This window comes from Ochlerotatus camptorhynchus, unplaced genomic scaffold (assembly GCF_037179485.1).
Source record: "Ochlerotatus camptorhynchus isolate MF236.1 unplaced genomic scaffold, CSIRO-AGI_Acam_v1.1 ptg000335l, whole genome shotgun sequence".
Classification (NCBI taxonomy): domain Eukaryota; kingdom Metazoa; phylum Arthropoda; class Insecta; order Diptera; family Culicidae; genus Ochlerotatus; species Ochlerotatus camptorhynchus.
In genome coordinates, this window is record NW_027040823.1 from 1,763,940 (window position 1) to 1,784,096 (window position 20,157).

At 44.9% G+C, this 20,157-nt stretch overlaps 1 protein-coding gene across 1 annotated transcript; it reads right to left on the reverse strand.

Annotated features, from left to right (window-relative positions):
• Window positions 1–10,887: 10,887 nt before the first annotated feature.
• On the reverse strand, window positions 10,888–19,555 carry IRSp53 (Insulin receptor substrate 53 kDa). Its single transcript, XM_065230935.1, has 5 exons — window positions 19,498–19,555; window positions 18,179–19,092; window positions 17,729–18,116; window positions 17,513–17,664; window positions 10,888–13,459 (listed from the first exon to the last, which is right to left on the reverse strand). Exons 1-5 carry the CDS (start codon window positions 19,546–19,548, stop codon window positions 11,638–11,640), a joined length of 3,327 nt encoding a protein of 1,108 aa, XP_065087007.1. The 5' UTR covers window positions 19,549–19,555; the 3' UTR covers window positions 10,888–11,637.
• Between the last annotated feature and the right edge of the window lie 602 nt (window positions 19,556–20,157).

Sequence of the window (20,157 nt, forward strand, 5' to 3'; positions counted from 1 at the left end):
ATTAAGGGTCATTCCATCTCAAGTGACCGAGCCAGCTGTATCAACCCGCTCCGATTTAAACCAAAAATTGTGGAATAACTTATCATGGACCAATATTGAAAAATCCGCCGCTGGAGACTACCGATTTTTGCCGATTTCTAATAAACGCCAATTTTCAACGCTATATATCTCTGCAACCACTAAAGATACAGACGGTATTGGGTACCGTTTTAGTAAGTAGCTTAGGTGAACAATCGAATGGTGTGATATGATTTATCTCCAGTGTTGTAATCTTTGCGATTTTTGCATTTGAAATCTTAAAATGCAAATTGAGATATTTGCATTTTAAGATCTGCAAATGCAATTAATTGGCATTTTAAGATTTTGAGAATGCAAATATCTCAAAATGCAAATATCTCAAAAGATCATTTGGCTCTCAATGATGATCATAAACCACCGTAAATAAATAATGAAGGTCACCCCCCTTTTGTTGATGCTCCCACCATCTTATTTAAAACGAACGTTGTAGCACAGTGATAAATATCACTGTATTAAAAAAAATAATTTGGCTGTTACCAGTAACAAAATGATCAACCAACCAAAATACGCTTTAACACACCGGTTATTTAAACAAATTAAAATAGACAGGTCATGGAAAATCCACATGTACGCTGTTCACCATGCGTAATAGTTTTTAACGGGCAACGATAGACACTAGTGAGTTAAAAATTTGTGTAATTATGTTTAATTTATATGTTGTACTAGCTGAGTGCCCGGCCTTGCTTGGGATTCAATATAAGCTTGAGTGTATGCGCTGGATAAAAAAATTATGCTATAATGTACGTAGCCCCCCCCCCCCCCCTCTTATCTAAGTGGCTACCCTCTATGAACATCTCCTAATACCTTCACATGCCAAATTGGGTTCCATTTGCTTGTTTAGTTCTCGAGTTATGCAGAAATGTATGTTTCATTTGTATGGGAGACCCCCCCCCCTTACAGAGGGGAAGGGGTATCGAACCATCATAAGAACCTTTTCCGGTCCCAAAAACCCCTGCATACCAATTTTCACGCCGATCGGTTCTGTAGTTTTCGAGTCTATAAGGGTCAGACAGACATGCAGGCAGGCAGGCAGACTCAATCATTGCAACACAACGGAAACGAAGTGCGACGTTGCTAGGGAAAAGCGCTACTTCGTCGTAATCGCCCATTTCCGTTCTATTGATCAGAAAAGATCAATAATATCAATGATTCCACCGTGCTTTAATCAATAATAGGTTTGTTCCGATGCGTTAGTTCATTAGCTACAACATAAATCCTGTTAGAGCGCATTGTATGAATATTTACGCTCATTGTTCTCAAAACAAAAGAAGCGCTCCTAGCGAATCCTCTTTTTCTACGTTTACCGTAGGACGAAGAAAATCTAATGGCATTTCAATGCGTTAGGACGGAATTGAAACTCGTAGAACGAATTTAGAATCAAGAAGCAGTGTTAGATTTTAGACAATATCTCAACAATTTGTGACTCTTTATCAAATCCAACGGTACGTATGGAAAGGTGAATAAATTTGCAGGTCATCTTTGACAGAAATATTCCATTTTTTGTTTAAACTCGTTCAGAAAAGAGAGGTAAAGCGCGGGTTGTGCTTAGTAGGACGGAAATTAGATCAAAAACCCTATCATCTATCATTGCAGAGCAATATCGAGTCCCTCTCGATAATGGTAACTGGGTGGTGGCGGGCTCATACGAAGGTTTCGTGATCGCCAAAATCAATGGAATCTATGTATGTAGTTGCTACGCACCCCCGACATGGACAATTGAGCAGTTCCACCAGATGCTAGATGGGCTCACCGGAGAGCTCATTGGACGGAGACCAGTCGTCATCGCAGGAGATTTCAATGCTTAGGCAGTGGATTGGGGGAGCAGATGTACCAACGCAATCTTGAGGGTATAGCTTGCTGGAAGCTCTGGCAAAGTTGAACGTCAGTTTGGTCAACTTAGGAACCATCAGCAACTTCCGCAAAGATGGTAGGGAATCCATTATCAAATATGAACTGGAGAGTGTGCGAAAAGTACACCCAGAGTGACCATCAGGCGATCCGGTACAGTATCGGTGAATGGACACCAGTGGAAATGCGGAGGACGAAAGTAAGCGAGCGGAAGTGGAAGACGAAGGCATTCAATCAGGATCTCTTCATCGAAGCTCTAAGGGTAGACAGCAGCGTCCCGGGCATAAGCGCGAACGAGTTGACCGAATTATTAGTAAGGGCATGTGACACAACTATGCCGAGAAAACTGGAGCCAACGAACAGGTGGCGTCCAGTTTTTGGTGGAACGAGGAAATTGGCACCCTCCGTGCTACTTGTCTTCTAGCCTGAAGGCGCGCTCAGAGAGCAAGAAGGGAAGCAGACAGAAAGAAGCGCAGGGTGGTGTTCCGAGAGGCCAGGGCTGCACTGAAACGAAAGATAAAGCTGAGCAAGTCAAATCGTTTCAAGGAGCTGTGCCGCGATGTCGATGCCAAACCCTGGGGCAACGCATACCGAGTCGCGATGGCGAAGATCAGAGGTACAACGATGCCGGTTGAAATGTGTCCCAACAAGCTGAAAGTCATCGTGGAGGGACTTTTCCCACAGCATGACCCAACGACCTGGCCACCTACACCATATGGCGAAGAAGACGAAGACAACTTTGAACAAGTCTCCAATGAGGAACTCATAGCAGCAGCGAAAGGGTTGAAGGCAAATAAAGCTCCCGGCCCGGGTGGAATTCCCAACGTGGCGTTGAAGGCGGCGATCCAGACGGTCCCGGACATGTTCAGGATGGTGCTGCAGAAATGTCTGGACGAGGGTCAGTTCCCTGATAGGTGGAAGGTACAAAAGCTTGTGTTGTTGCTGGTTACACTCGGAAAACTCTTGGAGATGATCATCCTGAACAGGCTGACGAAATGCACGGAGAGTGAACACGGATTGTCGGAGAGGCAGTTCGGATTCCGTAAAGGTGGCTGCAATTCGGACAGTGATTGACAGAGCCGAGAAAGCTTCCAAACAGAAGCGGAGAGGAAATCAATACTGCGCCGTGGTTACGATTGATGTGAAGAATGCATTCTATAGCGCCAGGGAGGCTATCGCCAAGGCGCTCAATAGAACGAGGGTTCCAGACTACCTCTGCAGGATTCTAAGTAGTTACTTCCAGAACCGGGTCCTGGTCTACGCGACAGACACGGGGCAGAAATCGCTTAGAATCACGGCGGGAGTTCCACAAGGCTCCATTCTAGGTTAAATGCTGGCGGCCGAAGCGATAGATACGATTGGTAACTGGATGCAAGGAGCGAAGCTGCAGATAGCCCACCACAAAACAGAAGTGATGTTGGTCAGTAGCTGCAAAGCAGTGCAGCGGGCAGAAATCACCGTTGGAGAGCACACCATTGTTTCGAAGCGCGTGCTGAAGTATCTGGAAGTGATGATCGACGATCGGCTAAACTTTAACAGCCACATCGAATGCGCTTACTAGAAGGCGGCGAAGGTCATCAACGCAATAGCCAGAATCATGCCGAACAATTCTGGTCCAAGCAGCAGCAAGAGGCGTCTTCTGACTAGTGTGTCCTCATCGATACTAAGGTACGGAGGTCCAGCCTGGATTGAAGCGCTGAAAACGAAGCAGAACCAAAGGAAATTGAGCAGTACGTTCCGGCTCATTGCCATGCGAGTCGTGAGGGCGTACAGAACCATTTCGATGGAGGCAGTATGCGTTATCGCCAGTATGATCCCAATCGGCATCACCTTGGCGGAGGACTACGAGTGCTATATGACGAGAGAAACCAGAGGAGTACGAAAAATGGTGAGAACGGTGTCGATGGCTAAGTGGCAGCAGGAGTGGGATGCATCAGAGAACGGTTGCTGGACACACAGGCTAATACCAATTCTTTCGATCTGGGTGAACAGGAAGCATGGAGAAGTCAACTTTCACTTGACGCAGTTCCTGTCTGGTCATGGCTGCTTCAGGAAGTACTTGCATCGCTTCGGACACGCAACGTCACCCCTCTGTCCGGAGTGTGGCAACGTGGACGAAACGCCGGAGCACGTGGTCTTCGAATGTCCTAGATTTGATGCTGTGCGAGAGGATATGCTCGCCCTTAGCGCGGAGAATGTCGTCGAAGAAATGTGTCAAGAGGAGGGCATCTTTAACGCCGTCAGCAGAGCAGTAACGCAGATAATGTCAGCGCTGCAGCGAAAATGGCGAGAAGACCAGCTAGAATGTAGTAATGTGCTCACACAACTGCGAAGTGAAAGCCGATAGAACTCTCCGTCAGAGTAGGCTGAATCCACCACCGGGGTTAACAGAGTAGAACGCGACGCTGGGAGCTAAATGGCTCACAAATTTGAGAGACGATCAGCGAACTGGAAGTAATACGACCTCCGAAGTAAGGAATTTTGGTTCCGGGGGAAAAGGGCAAGGCGTCCAAGGAGGTTTTAGTGTGGTAAGAATCCCACACATCGTGTCCCCCCCCTTGGCTACCACTCGATGTCACATTACTACTGATAAGTGACGTTTAAAGCACGCACATACCCAACCAATTCTATGATTGTAGCATTTGCTACTTATTTTCAACATAACTGGAGCATTGTAACCGTTTGGTCACAAATTCATAGGTTTTTGTCATTTATGTTATATATTCAGAACCTTCACGTTTCTTGTGCAAGAACAGCAGTATACCACAGAAGTGATAGGGTTCTGTACCGCTGTTAAAATCTTGTGCCGTTACGTTATGTCCACAATAGAACTACAAACAACCATAGAAAACTAGGATGACGGGATGAAAGAAAATTGGGGAGAAGAACGGCCATTGCCCAAAATCGGCCTCTTTTAATATCAGGCGTTCGTGTGCTAAGACGCAATTTAATTAGCTAAGTGCAGTGGTTCTTGTTTTAGACCGTGAACCAGGACCCCCCTAGCAGCAACTAGGTGCGCTAGGGCAAGCTAAGGTTCAGGTAACTAAATACCCTGCACCAAAAACCGTAAATTAGTTACGTATTCATCCGATAGGACCACTTTTTATGTTGGACCTTAAAAGGGTTATCCGTCAGCACACGGTTGGCTCGTAAACATAGTTTCCGAGCCCAATTGTCAAGGGCCAAACACTGTTATCTGGTCAAACGTATGCCATAATCGTAAAGGAGTTTTCCCTTCTCGGCTTGACCAAGGTGGCCTTGCCACGGTCGGCCGATCGTGCCAACGCCTGCCATCCCACCGTCCAACAACGCCCACTGGTCTGTCATCCGCTCGCTTCGCCAATCTGGCGAGAGTTCCGGCCGCACAGTAGGACAGGAGTCACTGTGTCGGCCATCCCGATTCACCATCAACGGCAACAGCGGCATGTACCGGTACAGTAAACAACGCGATTAGGCTACACGACACATATTACACGAAATTATGAACACAGAACAACACGCACATAATACAGAAAGTGGCGAATAAATGCGTTTAAAGGAAAGTGAAAGTTATTCGTTTTTGTATCGCGAAACCCTCTGATTACCCGGTAGCTAGCCGACCCTGGGTGTTCCGGAGCTTGCTCTTGTCGCCTGAGTCGACCGGGTGCTGTATGTTTGATCTCCGAATATGTAGTTGATGAGAGCTGAGTTCAAACATCAGTTATAGCATGGACACCATCGGTAATACGTAATGGTGCAGATATATTGACAAACCGTTGCGATGTTGTTGCAGTTTAATAAGAATCATTGATTTTAATATACACTCATCTGCAACGTAAAAAATACTTGTTGTAAACTTTTCACGGTGTCTTGAAAAATAGCTACATTATTGTAAAGTACTATTGAACATGTTTGTAACAGTTCAGTGAGTTGGATTACATCTGGATGAAACGTACACTACCGGCCGAAATTATGTTGCTATAATGGAGAATTTTCACAAATATTCCAAACTTCCTTTCCGGACGAAGGCGTGATCCGAGATGTTATGCCTCAGAACATCCCGGCGGCACCGACTGGGATTGAACCCAGGCCTGTTGGGGTGGGAGGTAATCCCGCTTACTACTACACCAGCGGCGCCGCTGTTCGTGACTGTTTGGCATTGGAACTCAATGATGCTGTACTGGAGACTAAGCTGGTACCAAGAGGGAGCCCAAGAGATGAACCTGCCTCTGGCTGAAAGTCTCGCTAATAAAGATTACCTAACCTAACCAAGAGGGAGAGATCCATCCACGTTGAACTTCGAGTCAATCAAGAGTGGTGTAAAGGAGGATCTACGTGATTCGGCACTTTCCTGCGATTCTTGGCCTGCGAGTATCCGGTTTCGCAAATTTGAAAATTCACGAACACTGAAAGTCACCAAATTAAACAATCCTATGGAGTGACGACGATATCATGGGCTTAATACGCTTAGCATACGAGACGAACCGTAGAAAGCCTAATGGAAGCTCCCAATAACCCCAATTCAATCCTGCGTAATGCCGTCTTCGTTAATCATAGTCGTCTCGGCCCTGAGGTTGGCGATGAAAAGGGATTCTTCCACCACGTTTGCTCAGGCAAATATCTCAATAATTCGTGTTCGCCGTTGTGTGATAAGTTTTCACGTATCCAGGTACTCCCGAATCCCTCGAGGCTAAACGATGCGTCTTCGTTATCCTCGAATGGTCCATTTGCTCATCCGGAACACACAGTAGATTTTTCCATGATCTCCAAGAATATTGCTGCACCAGGACGCACCGTAGAAAGCATTTTGGGAGGCCTCAGCTCCTCTAGCTCAGTCGCGCCTATTGCTGCCTGCGTTAATTCAAGTCATCCTGGCCCTGAGTCTAGATGTCAGGGTCTCCCAGCTTGCTACATCAGGCAAGTACTACTGTAATGTTTCGGAGCCTGATGTTGATCCGAATTTCAGTGCCAAAGAAACTACATCTGCCAGTTGGTTTCCCGGAGCCTGCTCTGCTAGCCGGATACCGGAACGCTCTCTTGTTGCTCGCCTTGAGGAAGCACCTTTTCCACTCTCCACATTCGAACCCGGGACGAACGCCAACAGAGTGTTGCCAATACGCGAACCGGGAAACTCTACACGAAGAAGTGGTATGCGACCAATTCTGTGGATTTTGTGTCGCAAGACATGAGCCCACCAAACTGTCCTGAACTCCGTCCGATCGAAACCTATTGGGCCATGATGAGGCGCGAACTTTAGAAGACCAAAGGAGAGGCGAAGGACGAAAAGGAAGTGAAAATAAAGTGGGGAAAAAACTGAGCAAAACGTACCAGAAACGACTGTACAGACTCTAATGGAGCACAGCAAAAAAATAATTTTGATATCACGTCAAAGTGGATGCACTACAATCATGTCGAAAATATGGTGTAATATTACTTGCTAAAAAGGACAAAATTATCATTAATACAATGCATGCACTGACATTACGCTGCTTTTACTGCATTTGTTTATTTATGTGGTCATAAAAATTACATGAAATTTTCATCCACTTTGATGTGATATCAAAATTATGTTTTTGCTGTGAGGGTATCTATCGCAAATGTCGAGTATTTTATCGAAGACTTCAAATCAAGAAGGCTGGCAACTCTGCCAGAATTCAAGCGACACAAACAATGGCGGTGCGCTCGAGCAAAGGTGGAAGTACTGGATAGAAAAATGAGCAAATACACAAACCTTTCTTCTTAGGTTGTAATCTTTGCTATCAAATCGTTCGAAGCATTTATCTTTGAGCGACAGATGACGCGATTGTGTCGGTTTCATACTGCCTATAATCGCATATTAGTCCCATATGGATTTTCGTCAATTTTGAGATAACAATGCTATCCACTATCAATTGACATCTACTTTCATATTACGTGATAAAACTACGAACTTTGAAATGTGAAGACAACATCAAGTCAGTTTGTCCCATCAAGTAAAATAATCGCATATCAGTCCCATCCTAAAATTCAATCGTCCATAGTTCAAGTTAAAGTTCTACTTTTAGAATTGCCTTATTTTTCGCTGATATGATAAAACATACAAGCTTCATTGCAACTGATTTTATCTTGAATATATTATCAATAAATTTACTATGGCCCTTATTACGGGTGTCACTTCACGGTGAAAACGAAGTGAAGTGATCAGTTGTCACTCACGGTGAAGTGATTGCCATGTAAATCAAATGGGAATCACTTCACCGTGAGTGACAAGTTATCACTTCACCGTGAAGTGACATCGGTAATAAGGGCCTATGACTTTTCAAATATTCACATGGAAATTGCACTTCGTAACTTCGACGGTCATTTTCTCAATGCCTACTTTTTCCATATGGGACTGATATGCGATTATAGGCAGCACAGCCGTCGTATGTGAAAATGAAAGAGTTGCCAGTCTTCTTGATATGTTGTCTTCGATTTTACTCAAACTCATCCTAAAATGTAATCGACGTATGTAAGCTGAAATAAATAAATATACAGAACTACTGTAACAATTTGGTTTCATTTCGATAACTATACACGGCGAATGAGAACGACTCAAATTTGAGTTTAGTTCACTCATAATTGTCAAAAGTGCAGGAACTCAGCGATGAGTAAAATTTGTCTCATGGTTTCCTGTGGAAAACCTAAAAAATCTGCCGGAAAATGAGGAAATTGACGAAAACTTTATTCAGTCTCGGAGTAGTACCAATAGACTGAGTGAATCCAATCTTTACTTTTCTCAAATTCGGGAATTTTTACCTGGAAAATCCTGGAAAAACCTGGGAAAACATGAGGCAAATAAACTCATCGCTGAGTTCCTGCACTTTTGACGATTATGAGTGAACTAAACTCAAATTTGAGTCGTTCTCATTCGCCGTGTAGCCGATTAACCAATCATTCTAAATTGTCGCAATAATTATCGACTCACCCGTTAGTTGTATAGGGGAAATGGATGTAATGTTGGCCTAAATGACCCTAATTTGAGCCCATACATAAATTCAGCAATCAACTAAATTTTCAATAGCGACCAAAAATAACCATTAGTACCGTCCCAAAGACGCGTTCATCTAGATAAAATTGATGAATAGCAGATTTTTAGCGATGGGCCCAATCATAGATCCATAGGCCAACATTAGAGCCATTTCCCCTACTTCCATGAATTGGATTCAGGACTCAAAGTTATTTCAAATCAATTGCATTTAGAAGCTTTAAAGTGATGCTGCAATGTAATATGAGTGTGCAAATTTGTAATGTGAGTAAAATTCAAAAATGAAATGAATTTTTGTTACCAGAAATTCTTAATTTTCGTTACATGATGTAGTGATACAGTTAGTGTAGTTGAACTTTAAAATATATTGTAGATAAAACCAAGTATTTATTATAATTATTCAGAATTGAAATGAAAATGACGACACGGTTAAATAATAGAACAACATAAAAGCTCACTGCATCATGCGTTATGTTTGGGAACCAGGCATGTAATTAACGTAAACCTTTGAGTTTTGGCAGAATTTCTGGAATGTTCGGTCACGTAAGTAAGATGCGATTTGGATTCACTATGTGTGCTAATTTCAAGAAAGCAGGACGTGCGTTTCAGCGTGGGATCAAGGGGGGAAGGTGGCTGTCAAATACGAACAATCGTCGCCTACCTCGCATAACTGGTTCCAAACGTAAACAAGCCATAAGAAACCTACAGCGTTTGGAACCAGTTTCATACAAGAATGATCAGTAGGCCGATTTGACAGCACGTCCCCACCCAGCGTGGGATACGACACATGATAATATAAATCATATGTACCGATTACAATTACTGGAATATATCAAGCTGAACATTGCATTAGGTCCTAAGTGACATTGAAAGATTCTCTTCGTCGACTTTCTCTTTGTTTCACCACGGACATGTACAGACATTCCCAGGTATTTTCAGCAGACAGATCAATAAAAGAAGCTTTTATCTATCATCTAATATAGACCTTTTTGACGTTTAATAGTCTTTCTCTATCTATCACACTTGGGTGAATGGACGGTTTGTTTTCCCACTAATCTGTTTCTCTTTTGCTCACACTCGTTCAATTTAAATGGTACAGTAGTGTGCGCCGATTAAACGTCAAAAAGCTCTATGACAAGCACAATGAAAATATGTTTTATTAAGAAGAAACTAGACAGCTCGATGACAATAATAATTCACCAAAGTTCAAACAATAAGTAATGAAATATGAAAGGAGACTACGTTTGATCTAGGGATTAGGGAAAAATAAATCAAAGATTTGAATAAAATAACATTTATTGATACGCTATTAAGTACAATCAATGTTTGTTACACATAAAAAAGATACATAAATTATGCTGGGTAGAATATCTATAAACTCAAAACAGAAATCTAAAAACTAAACATTACACGAAAATATACATACATAACTGCAATAATTTTCTTCAACTACAAGTAGAAAACTTCTAAACGAAATGACTAACCTATAAATTCTAATTCTAACTAAGCATAACACTAAAACGAATAACAACTAGACAAAACAAATAATAACGCATCATAATGACAAGGGTTGCTTTGATCGACAGCTCTGCTGAAATCTTTCACGCTCACACGCTTGTTCGCTGGTTTGTTCATCGATAGCTTTGCTCCCGAAGGCGGCCCTGTTGCCTACCAAAAGGGGGAAGTGTGACTGCTCTTATTTTCACCACATCAACACTGACGGCGTAAAAGCGCGTGATGGTGAATATCGTAAGATCGATCAAACTTGCTCTGCTCGGCCTGTCATTTTCTTCTGTTTGATTTATGTTTCAAAATTGGCACATTTAAAATTTCATTTCATTCGTCGTAGACTACAAATGGATGATAAAACTAAGGATTCACTTAAATGTATTTCATACTCTAAACATAACATTTCTAAGGTGGTACTGGTAAAACTAGCATTGTATGTGTCTGTATGTCTTTTTTTGAGGGGAGTAAACCCGTTCGAAAGTAGCTCTAAAAATACTGACTAACTCGGATAGATACTGATTAATAACACTTAATTAAAAAAAAAAACGGGACAAAAGGGGAAATCCTCAACCGATACAGGGAAAACGGTTAAACTTGATTTTGATCAAAGTTAGTTTAGAAAATACTATTGAGCACCAAAACTTCCGCCGATCGATTTGCAATCGAAAATTCTAATGTATAAATCAAAACATCTCGAAAGTGCAACATAGAATAACAATTAAATTCCAGTGTAAAGCTACAAAGTACTTATCGATAACTGGTAAGATCTAACTAAGAAAATGTGTAAAAATTGAGCGCTGTATTTGTGTGTATCCTTCATAGGTGGATTTTCACTTTTCTGTAGGTCTGCTGCATCAAGCCGTGTCTATTTATATGAAACTCTTTGTACGATTCAATGAATGTCTTTCGATTCCTGCGACTGCGAAGAAAAGCTCGTCCTGGTAAACTCTATTGCTGAATGGGGATTAACTTCAATCTTTACGCCAGCGATAAAGATTGACAAACCTCGGGTTATGAACGTGTCTGTGTGCTTATGTGCCATAAAAGTGCTTAAAGCGTGCTTGGATGTGTGTTTGTGGAATGTCATTTGAAAATCTGTTGTTTGCAATTTTGCAGATTCTGTCCAAATGGTCGAACATAGTATCGATCTTACGAATCTCAAATATTTCCGACCGTTTGAACAAAACCTCCACTTCCATATGTGGCTAAGCTACTGTTCACTTCTGACTTTGCATTGTGGACTCCGAGCCCCACAGATCGTACCACGGACCGTAGGCTTTCCCATCCGAGGCGTTAGATTTCGTGGACTTGCGCTTCTGATTCCCATTAGCGTTCACCTTGGCACTGATCCTCGACTCCTGTTCCGATTCGTACTTCATCGAATCCATAATCGGCCCGGCACTGTTGGCCTTGGACAGTTTTGACCGGCGATCCCGCGTTGATTCTTCGATCATTTCCTCCTCCATCATCATCATTGCATCTTCATCGTCAACGGCCGTCCCGCGGAAGGTGGAAAACGGTATCTTCTCCTCCTGCTGCTGCTTCTTCGAATCGCTTCGATTCGCATCGCCGTTGGACTTTCTACCCTCTCGCATCCTGTCTCGATTTTTCCTCATCATCATATCTGCCGCGGAAACCAGATGATCATCCACCACGATGCAGTCGTACGGATCCGAACTCGACGAGTTCCGCTCCGTATCCGTGCCGCTCGAGTAGTATTGCTTCAGAATCTCCTTCCGGCGAACCGTCTTCATCAACATCATATCGTCCATCATACCATCGTCATCGTAGAAGCTCGTATCCTGAATCATGATCGAATCGCTCGGAATGATCGCAAAGTCGTCAAAGTGCTGATCCTGGTAATACTTGTTCAGTGCATCGTTGTTCCTATTCTTGCTGCTCTCCCTCTCTTTAGTTCTGTACTTTTCCTTACCATTTGCCTGCATCGAATCCCCATAGATCTGCTCTTCCTGTTCCAATCGATCATTATAACTGCTCCTGTTGTTGTTCGAATCGTTCTTGGTCGACTTTGACGGTTTGCGGCTCGATTCCTGATCGCGGCGGTCTTTGTCATGTCTTTCCTGACGTTCATGTCTGTCATGCCTATCGTGTCTATCCTGCCGGTCCTGTTTGTCAGTTCTGTCTTGCCTTTCATTTCTTTCTGGCCTTTCATTCCTGTCCTGCCTGTCGCTCCTATCATGCCGTTCTCTTTCCTGTTTCGACTGACTGACCTTCTTCTGTTGTTGTTGCTGCTGCTGTTGCTGCTGCTGTTGCTGCTGCTGATGTTGATGCTGATTCATCTCATCCAACTTGGAAATCCTCTTGTCAATATCGGATTTGGTGATCGGGAACTTGGCCTGTTCCGGGATCATCGCAATACTGTGTGGCCTCGGCAGTTGTTCTCGGTCCAGATCACGCTCACGATACTCTCGTTCACGTTCCATCTCCCGTTCCCACTCCCTCTCCCTTTCCTTCTCCCGTTCCCTTTCGCGATTCCTCAACAGCGTACTGGTCTCCATGGTTTTCATGATCTCCTTCTTCCTAGCGTCCTCCGCTTCCTTCGCCATGAGCATCTCCTTCTGCTTCTGCTTCTCCATCTGTTCTTTCTTTCGCATGTTCCTCTTCAAAGTGGCCTCCTTCTTCTCCATCTCGCGTTTCTCCCGACCGGTCGGAATTATATCGTTATGCTTCCACATTGCCATCCCCTCCATGATGTGGTCTTGCGATTTTGAAAACTTCCAAAACGACTTGGTCCGCTTGATCTTCTGCGAATCGCTCTGATTGGCATTTCCCTCGGACATTCGGGTTCGGGAGCGATAGCCATACTCCAGCGTTCCGCTGTTGCTCTCGGCAATGTTGCCGAAACTGTTCGCCTGGCGCATGTTCTGATGCTGCCGACGAGGTGGGACAATCGTGCCGTAGATGTCGTCGTCATCGTCCGGATCACCGCTGCCGTAGCGTGGATGCGGCGAACGGTGTTCACTCAGCTCGCGATCCGTTGAACGCGGCGACGAGAGGTTCTTCTCCGAACGGGACGATCTTGAAAGTAGAGAATGAAAGGTGCTGAAGGAGGGGTTTTCCTTGCCGATCATCGAAGGTGGTTAGATCCAAACCCGTTTGATGTCCGATTGTTAGTAATAGCTGTAGTTTATGACGTTAGTTGAGGTTGATGATCTGTACAGTGTTAGTTGTGGCTAGTGAGGGGTTTGAATTAGGTATTCGTGCGGTAAAAAGGAATTCAGATCAATTTGAGAGACCTTTCTTAAGGTTTGGGAAAACTGAAATGTTAGATCATACGGTGTTTAATAATTCGTGGAGGTCGAAAAGAATAAGTGGATGTCCATATTTGTTTTTATTTATTTCCACTGGACACCCCCTTTAAAATATTCCGAAATTTTTACATTATGTTTATCACGGTCTTTAACAGTGGCTTTCCACGATTTCAAAGTCGAGACCTTCCACGACTTCTAGGAGAAGTCTGTCCATGGCATCTAGGAGAGGCCTTCCACTGTCATTAGGAGCGGCTTTCATGGCCTTTAAAGAAGCTTTGCACGGCCTCATAGAGAAGCTGTCCGCAGCCTCAAGGGAAGTCGTCAACGGCCTAAAGCAGAAGCCATTCATGCTGACTTCAAGGAGAGGCTTCCACGGTCTCAAAGAGTGGCCTTCCATGGCCCCAAGGAGAGGCTTTCAACGGTCTAAAGGGAAGCTTTCCACGATCTCAAGAAGAGACCTTCCACGATCTCAAGGAGAGGCCTTCCATAATATCAAGGAGAGTCCTTCCATAATCTCAAGGAGAGGTCTTCCACGGCCATAAGGCAAGGCCTTCCATGGCCTCAAGGCAAGGCCTTCCACGGCCTCAAAGTGAACCGTTCCACGGCCTCAAGAAGAGGCCTTCCATGGCCTATAGTAGAGGCTATCCACTGCTTAAAGGATATACCAACCATGGCCTCAAGGAAAGGCCTTTCAAGGAAAGCCGTTTCAAGGAAATGTGTTTCACAAGGAGAAACAATTAACGGCCTCAAGGAGGGCCTTTTACGGCCTCAAGGAGGGTCTTTTAGGGCCTTTTACGGCCTTAAAAAAGCCATTTGCGGCCTCAAGGATAGGCCTTTCATGGCTTCAAGGAGAGGCGTTCCACAAGGAGAAACCATTAACGGCCGCAAGGAGGGCCTTTTACGGCCTTAAACAAGCCATTTACGGCCTTAAGGGTAGGCCTTTCATGGTCTCAAGGAAAGGCTTTGACGACCTCAAAGAGAGGTCTTTCTTGGTCCCAAGGAGAAACCTTCCACGGCCTGGAGGAGAAAACTTTCACGGCCTCAAGGAGAGGCCTTTATCAGCCTCAAAGAGAGGTCTTCCACAGTCTAAAAGAGAGGCTTTCTACGGTTTCAAGGTGAAGGCCTTCACTAGGAGAAGTCGTCAACGGCCTCTAGGAGAAGCCATCCACGGCATCAAGGAGGATCTCTCACGACCTCAAAGAAAGGCCTTCTACAGCCTTATGGAGAGGCCTATAAAAGCTTCCTTTCACGGCCTCAAGGAGAGACCTTTCACGGTTTCATGGAGAGGTCTTTCACAGTCTGAAGAAGAGGCCTTTCACGGTTTCAAGAAAAGGCCTTTCACGGCCTCATGGAGAGACCTTCCACGACCTCAAGGAGAGGTTTTCCACGGCCTCAAGGAGAAGTCTTCCACGGCCTTAACGCGAAGCCTTCCACGGCTTTCCACGGCATCAAAGAAAGGCCTTCTACGACCTCCAGAAGAGGCCTTCCACGACTTAAAGGAGGGGTCTTCCACGATCTCATGAAAAGGACTTTCACAGCGTCAAACAGAGGCCCTGCACAGTCTCAAGGAGAGGCCTTCCACGGGCTCAGGGAGAGGCATTCCACGGTCTCAAGCAGAGGCCTTCCACGGCCTCAAAGTGAGGCCTTTACGACCTAACTGAGAGGCCCTCCACGGTCTTAAGGAGAGGCCTTTCATGGCCTTAATCAGAGACTTTTCACGGCCTCAAGGAGAGTGCTTTCACAAGGAGATTCCGTTATCGGCCTCAAGCAGGTGCCATCTACGGCCTCAAGGAGAAGTCATTTACGACCTCAAGGAGAGGCCTTCCACGGCCTTAAGAAGAGGCCTTCTATGGCCTCAAGGAGAGGCCTTCTACGGCTTCTTCTAAGAGTGGCCGTCACGACTTTTGAGAGAGACCTTCCAATGAGAACCTGTTTATGGTTTCAAAGAGAGACATCCCAACAAACTGTGAATGTTTATAGAATAAGAGCTTATTCAGGCAAAAATAAGCTTTTTCAGCTAAACAATAGCTTATTCAGCTGTTAATCAACTCAAATTATTTGTTGGGATTCCACGACCACATGGAGAGGCTTTGCACGGTCTTATTGGAGAGGCCTTGTACGACCTCATGGAGAGGCCTTGCATGGCCTAATAGAGAAGCCTACAAGACCTCATGGAGAAGCCTTCCACGACCTCATGGTGAGGCCTTTCACGATCTCGTGGAGAGGCTTTCCACGGTCTCATGGAGATACCTTCCACGGTCTCATAGAGAGACTGTCCATGACCTTTAGGAGAGATCAAGTAAACGCGTGTCATGGCTTCTAAAAGAGGTCTTCTACGGCTTTTAGAAGTCGTTTTCGATGAATTCCAGGAGATAATGTGCATGGCTTCTACAAGACACCATTACTGCAGCTAAGAAAATCCTATATTGACCTCTATGAAACGTCTCCCGCAGTCTCTAGTAGACCTCCACGGCCTCGAAAAGCTGTTTTCCAGGGCTTCTTAAAGATGACCTCTAGGAGAGATCCTCCATGGTCTCTAGGTAATCTCTGCCACGGCTTCTAGAAAAGGCCTATCATGACTTCTAAGAAACGTCTTCTGTGTTCTAGTACTGCTCTTTCACGATCTTTAAAAGACTTTTCACGGACTCTAGAAAAACTATTCCACGGTCTTTAGGAGAACTCTTTTAACTCTTGTTTCATGGTGAGGCCTTTCACGACCTCATGGAGAGACCTTCCACGGTCTCATAGAGAGACTGTCCATAACCTTTAGGAAAGATCAAGTAAACGCATGCTGTGGCTTATAAAAGAGGTCTTCTACGGCTTTTAGAAGTTGTTTTCGATGATTTCTAGGAAATAATGTGCTTCTAGAAGAAACCTTTATTGCGGCTACGAAAATCCTATCTCGACCTCTATGAAAGGTCTCCCGCAGTCTCTAGTAGACCTCCACGGCCTCGAAAAGTGGTCTTCCACGGCTTCTTAAAGATGACCTCTAGGAGATATCCTCCATGGTCTCTAGTTAATCTCTGCCACGGCTTCTAGAAAAGGCCGATCATGACTTCTAAGAAAGGTCTTCTGTGTTCTAGTACTGCTCTTTCACGATCTTTAAGAGACTTTTCACGGACTATGGAAAAACTATTCCACGGTCTTTAGGAGAACTCTTCTTTGTTAACTATGGTTGACCTCCCAACTAACATCCTAAATTTTATAATGGGTTTAAAGCATGCTATAAGTCTAAATCATGGTCTACAAGACCTTCATAAAACTAAAATTGTTACTTAGGCTCTCGTGGCTTCTAGAAGAGCCCTATAATGGCTATAAAAGGGGTCTTCTAAAGCACCTAATAGTGCTCTTCCACGGTTTTTTTTTTGTAAAGAGATCATTGGAAAAGGCATTCCACGGCATTGCACGACTTCTAGGTGATACTCTCTACGGCTTCTAGGAGAAGCATTGCACTACCCCTAGAAGAGCTAAGTCCATGATCTCTGAGAAATATGATTAACGGCCATTAGTAATGACTGCCACGGCTTCTAGGAAAAGCTTTTCATGACTTCTAGAAGTGGAATTTCCCGGCATCTAAGAGGAATCTTCGACACCATCATACTAAGACCTTCCACGAACTCTAAAAGAGACCTTCCATTACAAGACCTTTAAATTAAACTGAACTCCTTACGGTTCTTTCAGAGAACACAAACCTCCAGAGATCCTTGAAGAACGTCAGTTATTGGAAATAATTCCATCTACCACCTGTTAGTAACGAAACTTCCATCCACCAAAGCAAGCACTTAGAATAGTCACCAATTCGGGAACATGAAACACCTACCTAATCGGAACGCGGTGCACAGTTTCGTCATCCGAGTAGAGTTCCGGCTCCGGTTGCTGTTGCAGTTCGTTGGAGAATCCACTGTCATTGCTGCTATGTAGTGAGGCACTGGCAATTCCATTTCGTGAAACCTTGGGCTTGTTGCTCGATTGCTGAAATCAAATGATTTTAGTTTGAAAATTGACACTTCCTCAACGAATTGTGCCCAGATCCTACCGGTTTGTTAAAGTTCATCGTTGCCGAGGGGGTCTTGCGCTTCTCGACCATCGGGGCCCCTCCGGACGAGGAGAAGCTGCTGGACTGCGGAATCCCTTGTGGTTTGCTGTAGTTAGGCACTACCGGTGTCGGAACGGGGGCCGGAAGCTGCGGTGGAGGTCCTGGCTTCGGTGGCTTCTCACCACGGGACAGTCGACGGAACTGCTTCGACTGCCGGTACTGGATGGTGTCGCCGAACATCCGCGTCGGTGAGGCTTCGTCGTGATACGAGTTGTTGTTGGCCTTCGGCATTGGCATGGGGTCATCCACCAGGGTGCTCTCCAGCGACGAATCCGGTGTGTTGTCAACTTCAATTTCACTCGGTGGAGCCTTGACCCATTCGCTGATGCTGAAAAGAAAACGGATTGAAACAAATTTCCCATTTTAAAGGCTACAGCGAAGCTAACGAACCACTCCTTCTCTTCACGTTCGTTTTCCGTGTACGCTATCGGGAACCAGCCAAACTTCTGCGTCCGTAGATTTTCACCAAACTGCCATCCCTTGGCCCGGTCGCCAACCAGAGCGATCTTATCGCCCTCCAGGAAGCTCAGCTGATTCTCCCCCGAGGACAAGTACGCATACAGAGCCTTCACCGTCAGTCTTTCCCACTGACTGGTTTCCTGGCTGACCATGGAGACGTTCATCATGTGTCTTTGACCGCCTCCCATTCCACCGACCAGGGTACTGGTGTTGCTGCTATTGTTCAAATTGAACTCCGATTTGGCACGTGGCATCTGGATCATGGAACTGTTCACGACGTCTCCCAGCGATCGCATATCCAGACAGGAAGCGTCGATCGACCGGGTCTTCCTCAGCTGTGAAGCAATCGACTGGGCATCATCGTCATCATCCTCCATGTCCTTCAGTTGCTTCGTGGTGAACATGTTCTCAACGTTCGGTGGCAAGAATTCACGGGTAGCGGCCACTTCGTTCCAATTGTCCAGCGATTTTTCGATGATCAAGTGTCCAGAGTGATGATAGGCCATCCAGTGCTTGGCCAGCGAGCACTGCCGTTCCAGTACGAATCCATAGCGTCGGCGTTCCTGGGTCATGGCGTTCTTGAGGCTGTGTTCGCAGAATTGGTCCAGCTTGTGTTTCTCCTCCTCGAAGCTTTGGATGCTCTTGATCTCCTTCTCGGCGTCCTTGGGCGATGTCTTGGAGCTCTTCTTGCGGTATTTCTTCATAGTGGTCGCAGCTTTGGTGTAGCTGTCCGAACGGAGCTTGTGCTGCTGGAGAAATTTCTTCTGCTCAAACTGGACCACCTTGGTGTCCTTCTCCAGGTTCGTCTCCAGCGGTACCAGCAGGTCCACGTAGAACGCTTTCAGCTGGAAGTAGCATAGGGGGTATGTTAATCAATTCGTTCGATGGAATTGGAGAGGGACTTTCATGGGATTGAATTATTCAACAGACCACCGCCCTTAGCTCCGTTTTTAACGACCGATTCCGAAGGGTCCGAGTACGATAATTTATAGTTATGGCTGGTCAAAGCTGAAGAAAAAAAGCTGTGCACGCTCGCAGTATAATAATAGCAACAAATCGATAACTATACATGTAGACAAACATACTCGAGCCTTTCGAAATGGTACGCAGATGACTACCGCCATGCGGTCAAATATTCCGACAAGATATTGGCTAGGGCTATTGAAAACACAAATCATAACTAATCTTGACCGGTTTTCCGAAGGAGTAGGATTGCGTGGGATGAGAGTGGCAGGGCGAGGGGATCTTACAATGTTCATGTGCTGGTCCTGGATTTCTTTGTAGACTCCGACGATGTTCATCAGGGCGGAACCTGCAGGGAATTGATAAGACAGAAAACATGCAAAGAAACACAGAAGGGGAAAAGAGAAAGGCAATTATTAATGATTGTGTACTGGCGGCCGCCGCGTTAAGGTTTGCCGTATTTTGCTAGGCATGAAGGTTGGAGGAGATAAATTTAAATTAGAGTGAGGTTATGTACGGCAATAATATGTGGCTAGCATGGTCGGCAATTTGCTTCGCAGACAGGTGGTGAAATCTGGAAAGTTTGGTCGTTTCGGCCAAGCCTAGATTGCATGAGGCTTCTCTGTACGAACGGGATGTGTTTCGTTGTAACCATGTTTAACCAGCAGTGAGCTTCGCCTTAAATCACATTTTACCTTGAAAATTTCTGCAGAACCCAGAATTTCCGTAATACTTCTTGCTCAACCTCTTTAAAGCCTATCCCAACGGATGAATTATCCTACGATTCACATTTCCAATGGCAACCGAACAGGAACCGTCTGCCTCCAGCCAGGGAGCTAAATTGTACGCAATAAGTAGCAAAATGAATTGTTGTTTCATGTTGCTACAATTTATTTTTTGTTTTGTTATTTTTTGCATTTCCTCTGTCTGTTGTCGTTCATCGTCAG

Coding starts and splice junctions, on each gene's coding strand:
- IRSp53 (XM_065230935.1), bottom strand. CDS start 19,548: ATGAACATCGTCGGAGTCTACAAAGAAATCCAGGACCAGCACATGAAC. Junction 17,665..17,728: donor CGATGAACTTTAACAAACCG/GTAGGATCTGGG, acceptor ATTTGATTTCAG/CAATCGAGCAACAAGCCCAA. Junction 13,460..17,512: donor GTGCACCGCGTTCCGATTAG/GTAGGTGTTTCA, acceptor TCTACTTTCAAG/ATCGTCCCGTTCGGAGAAGA.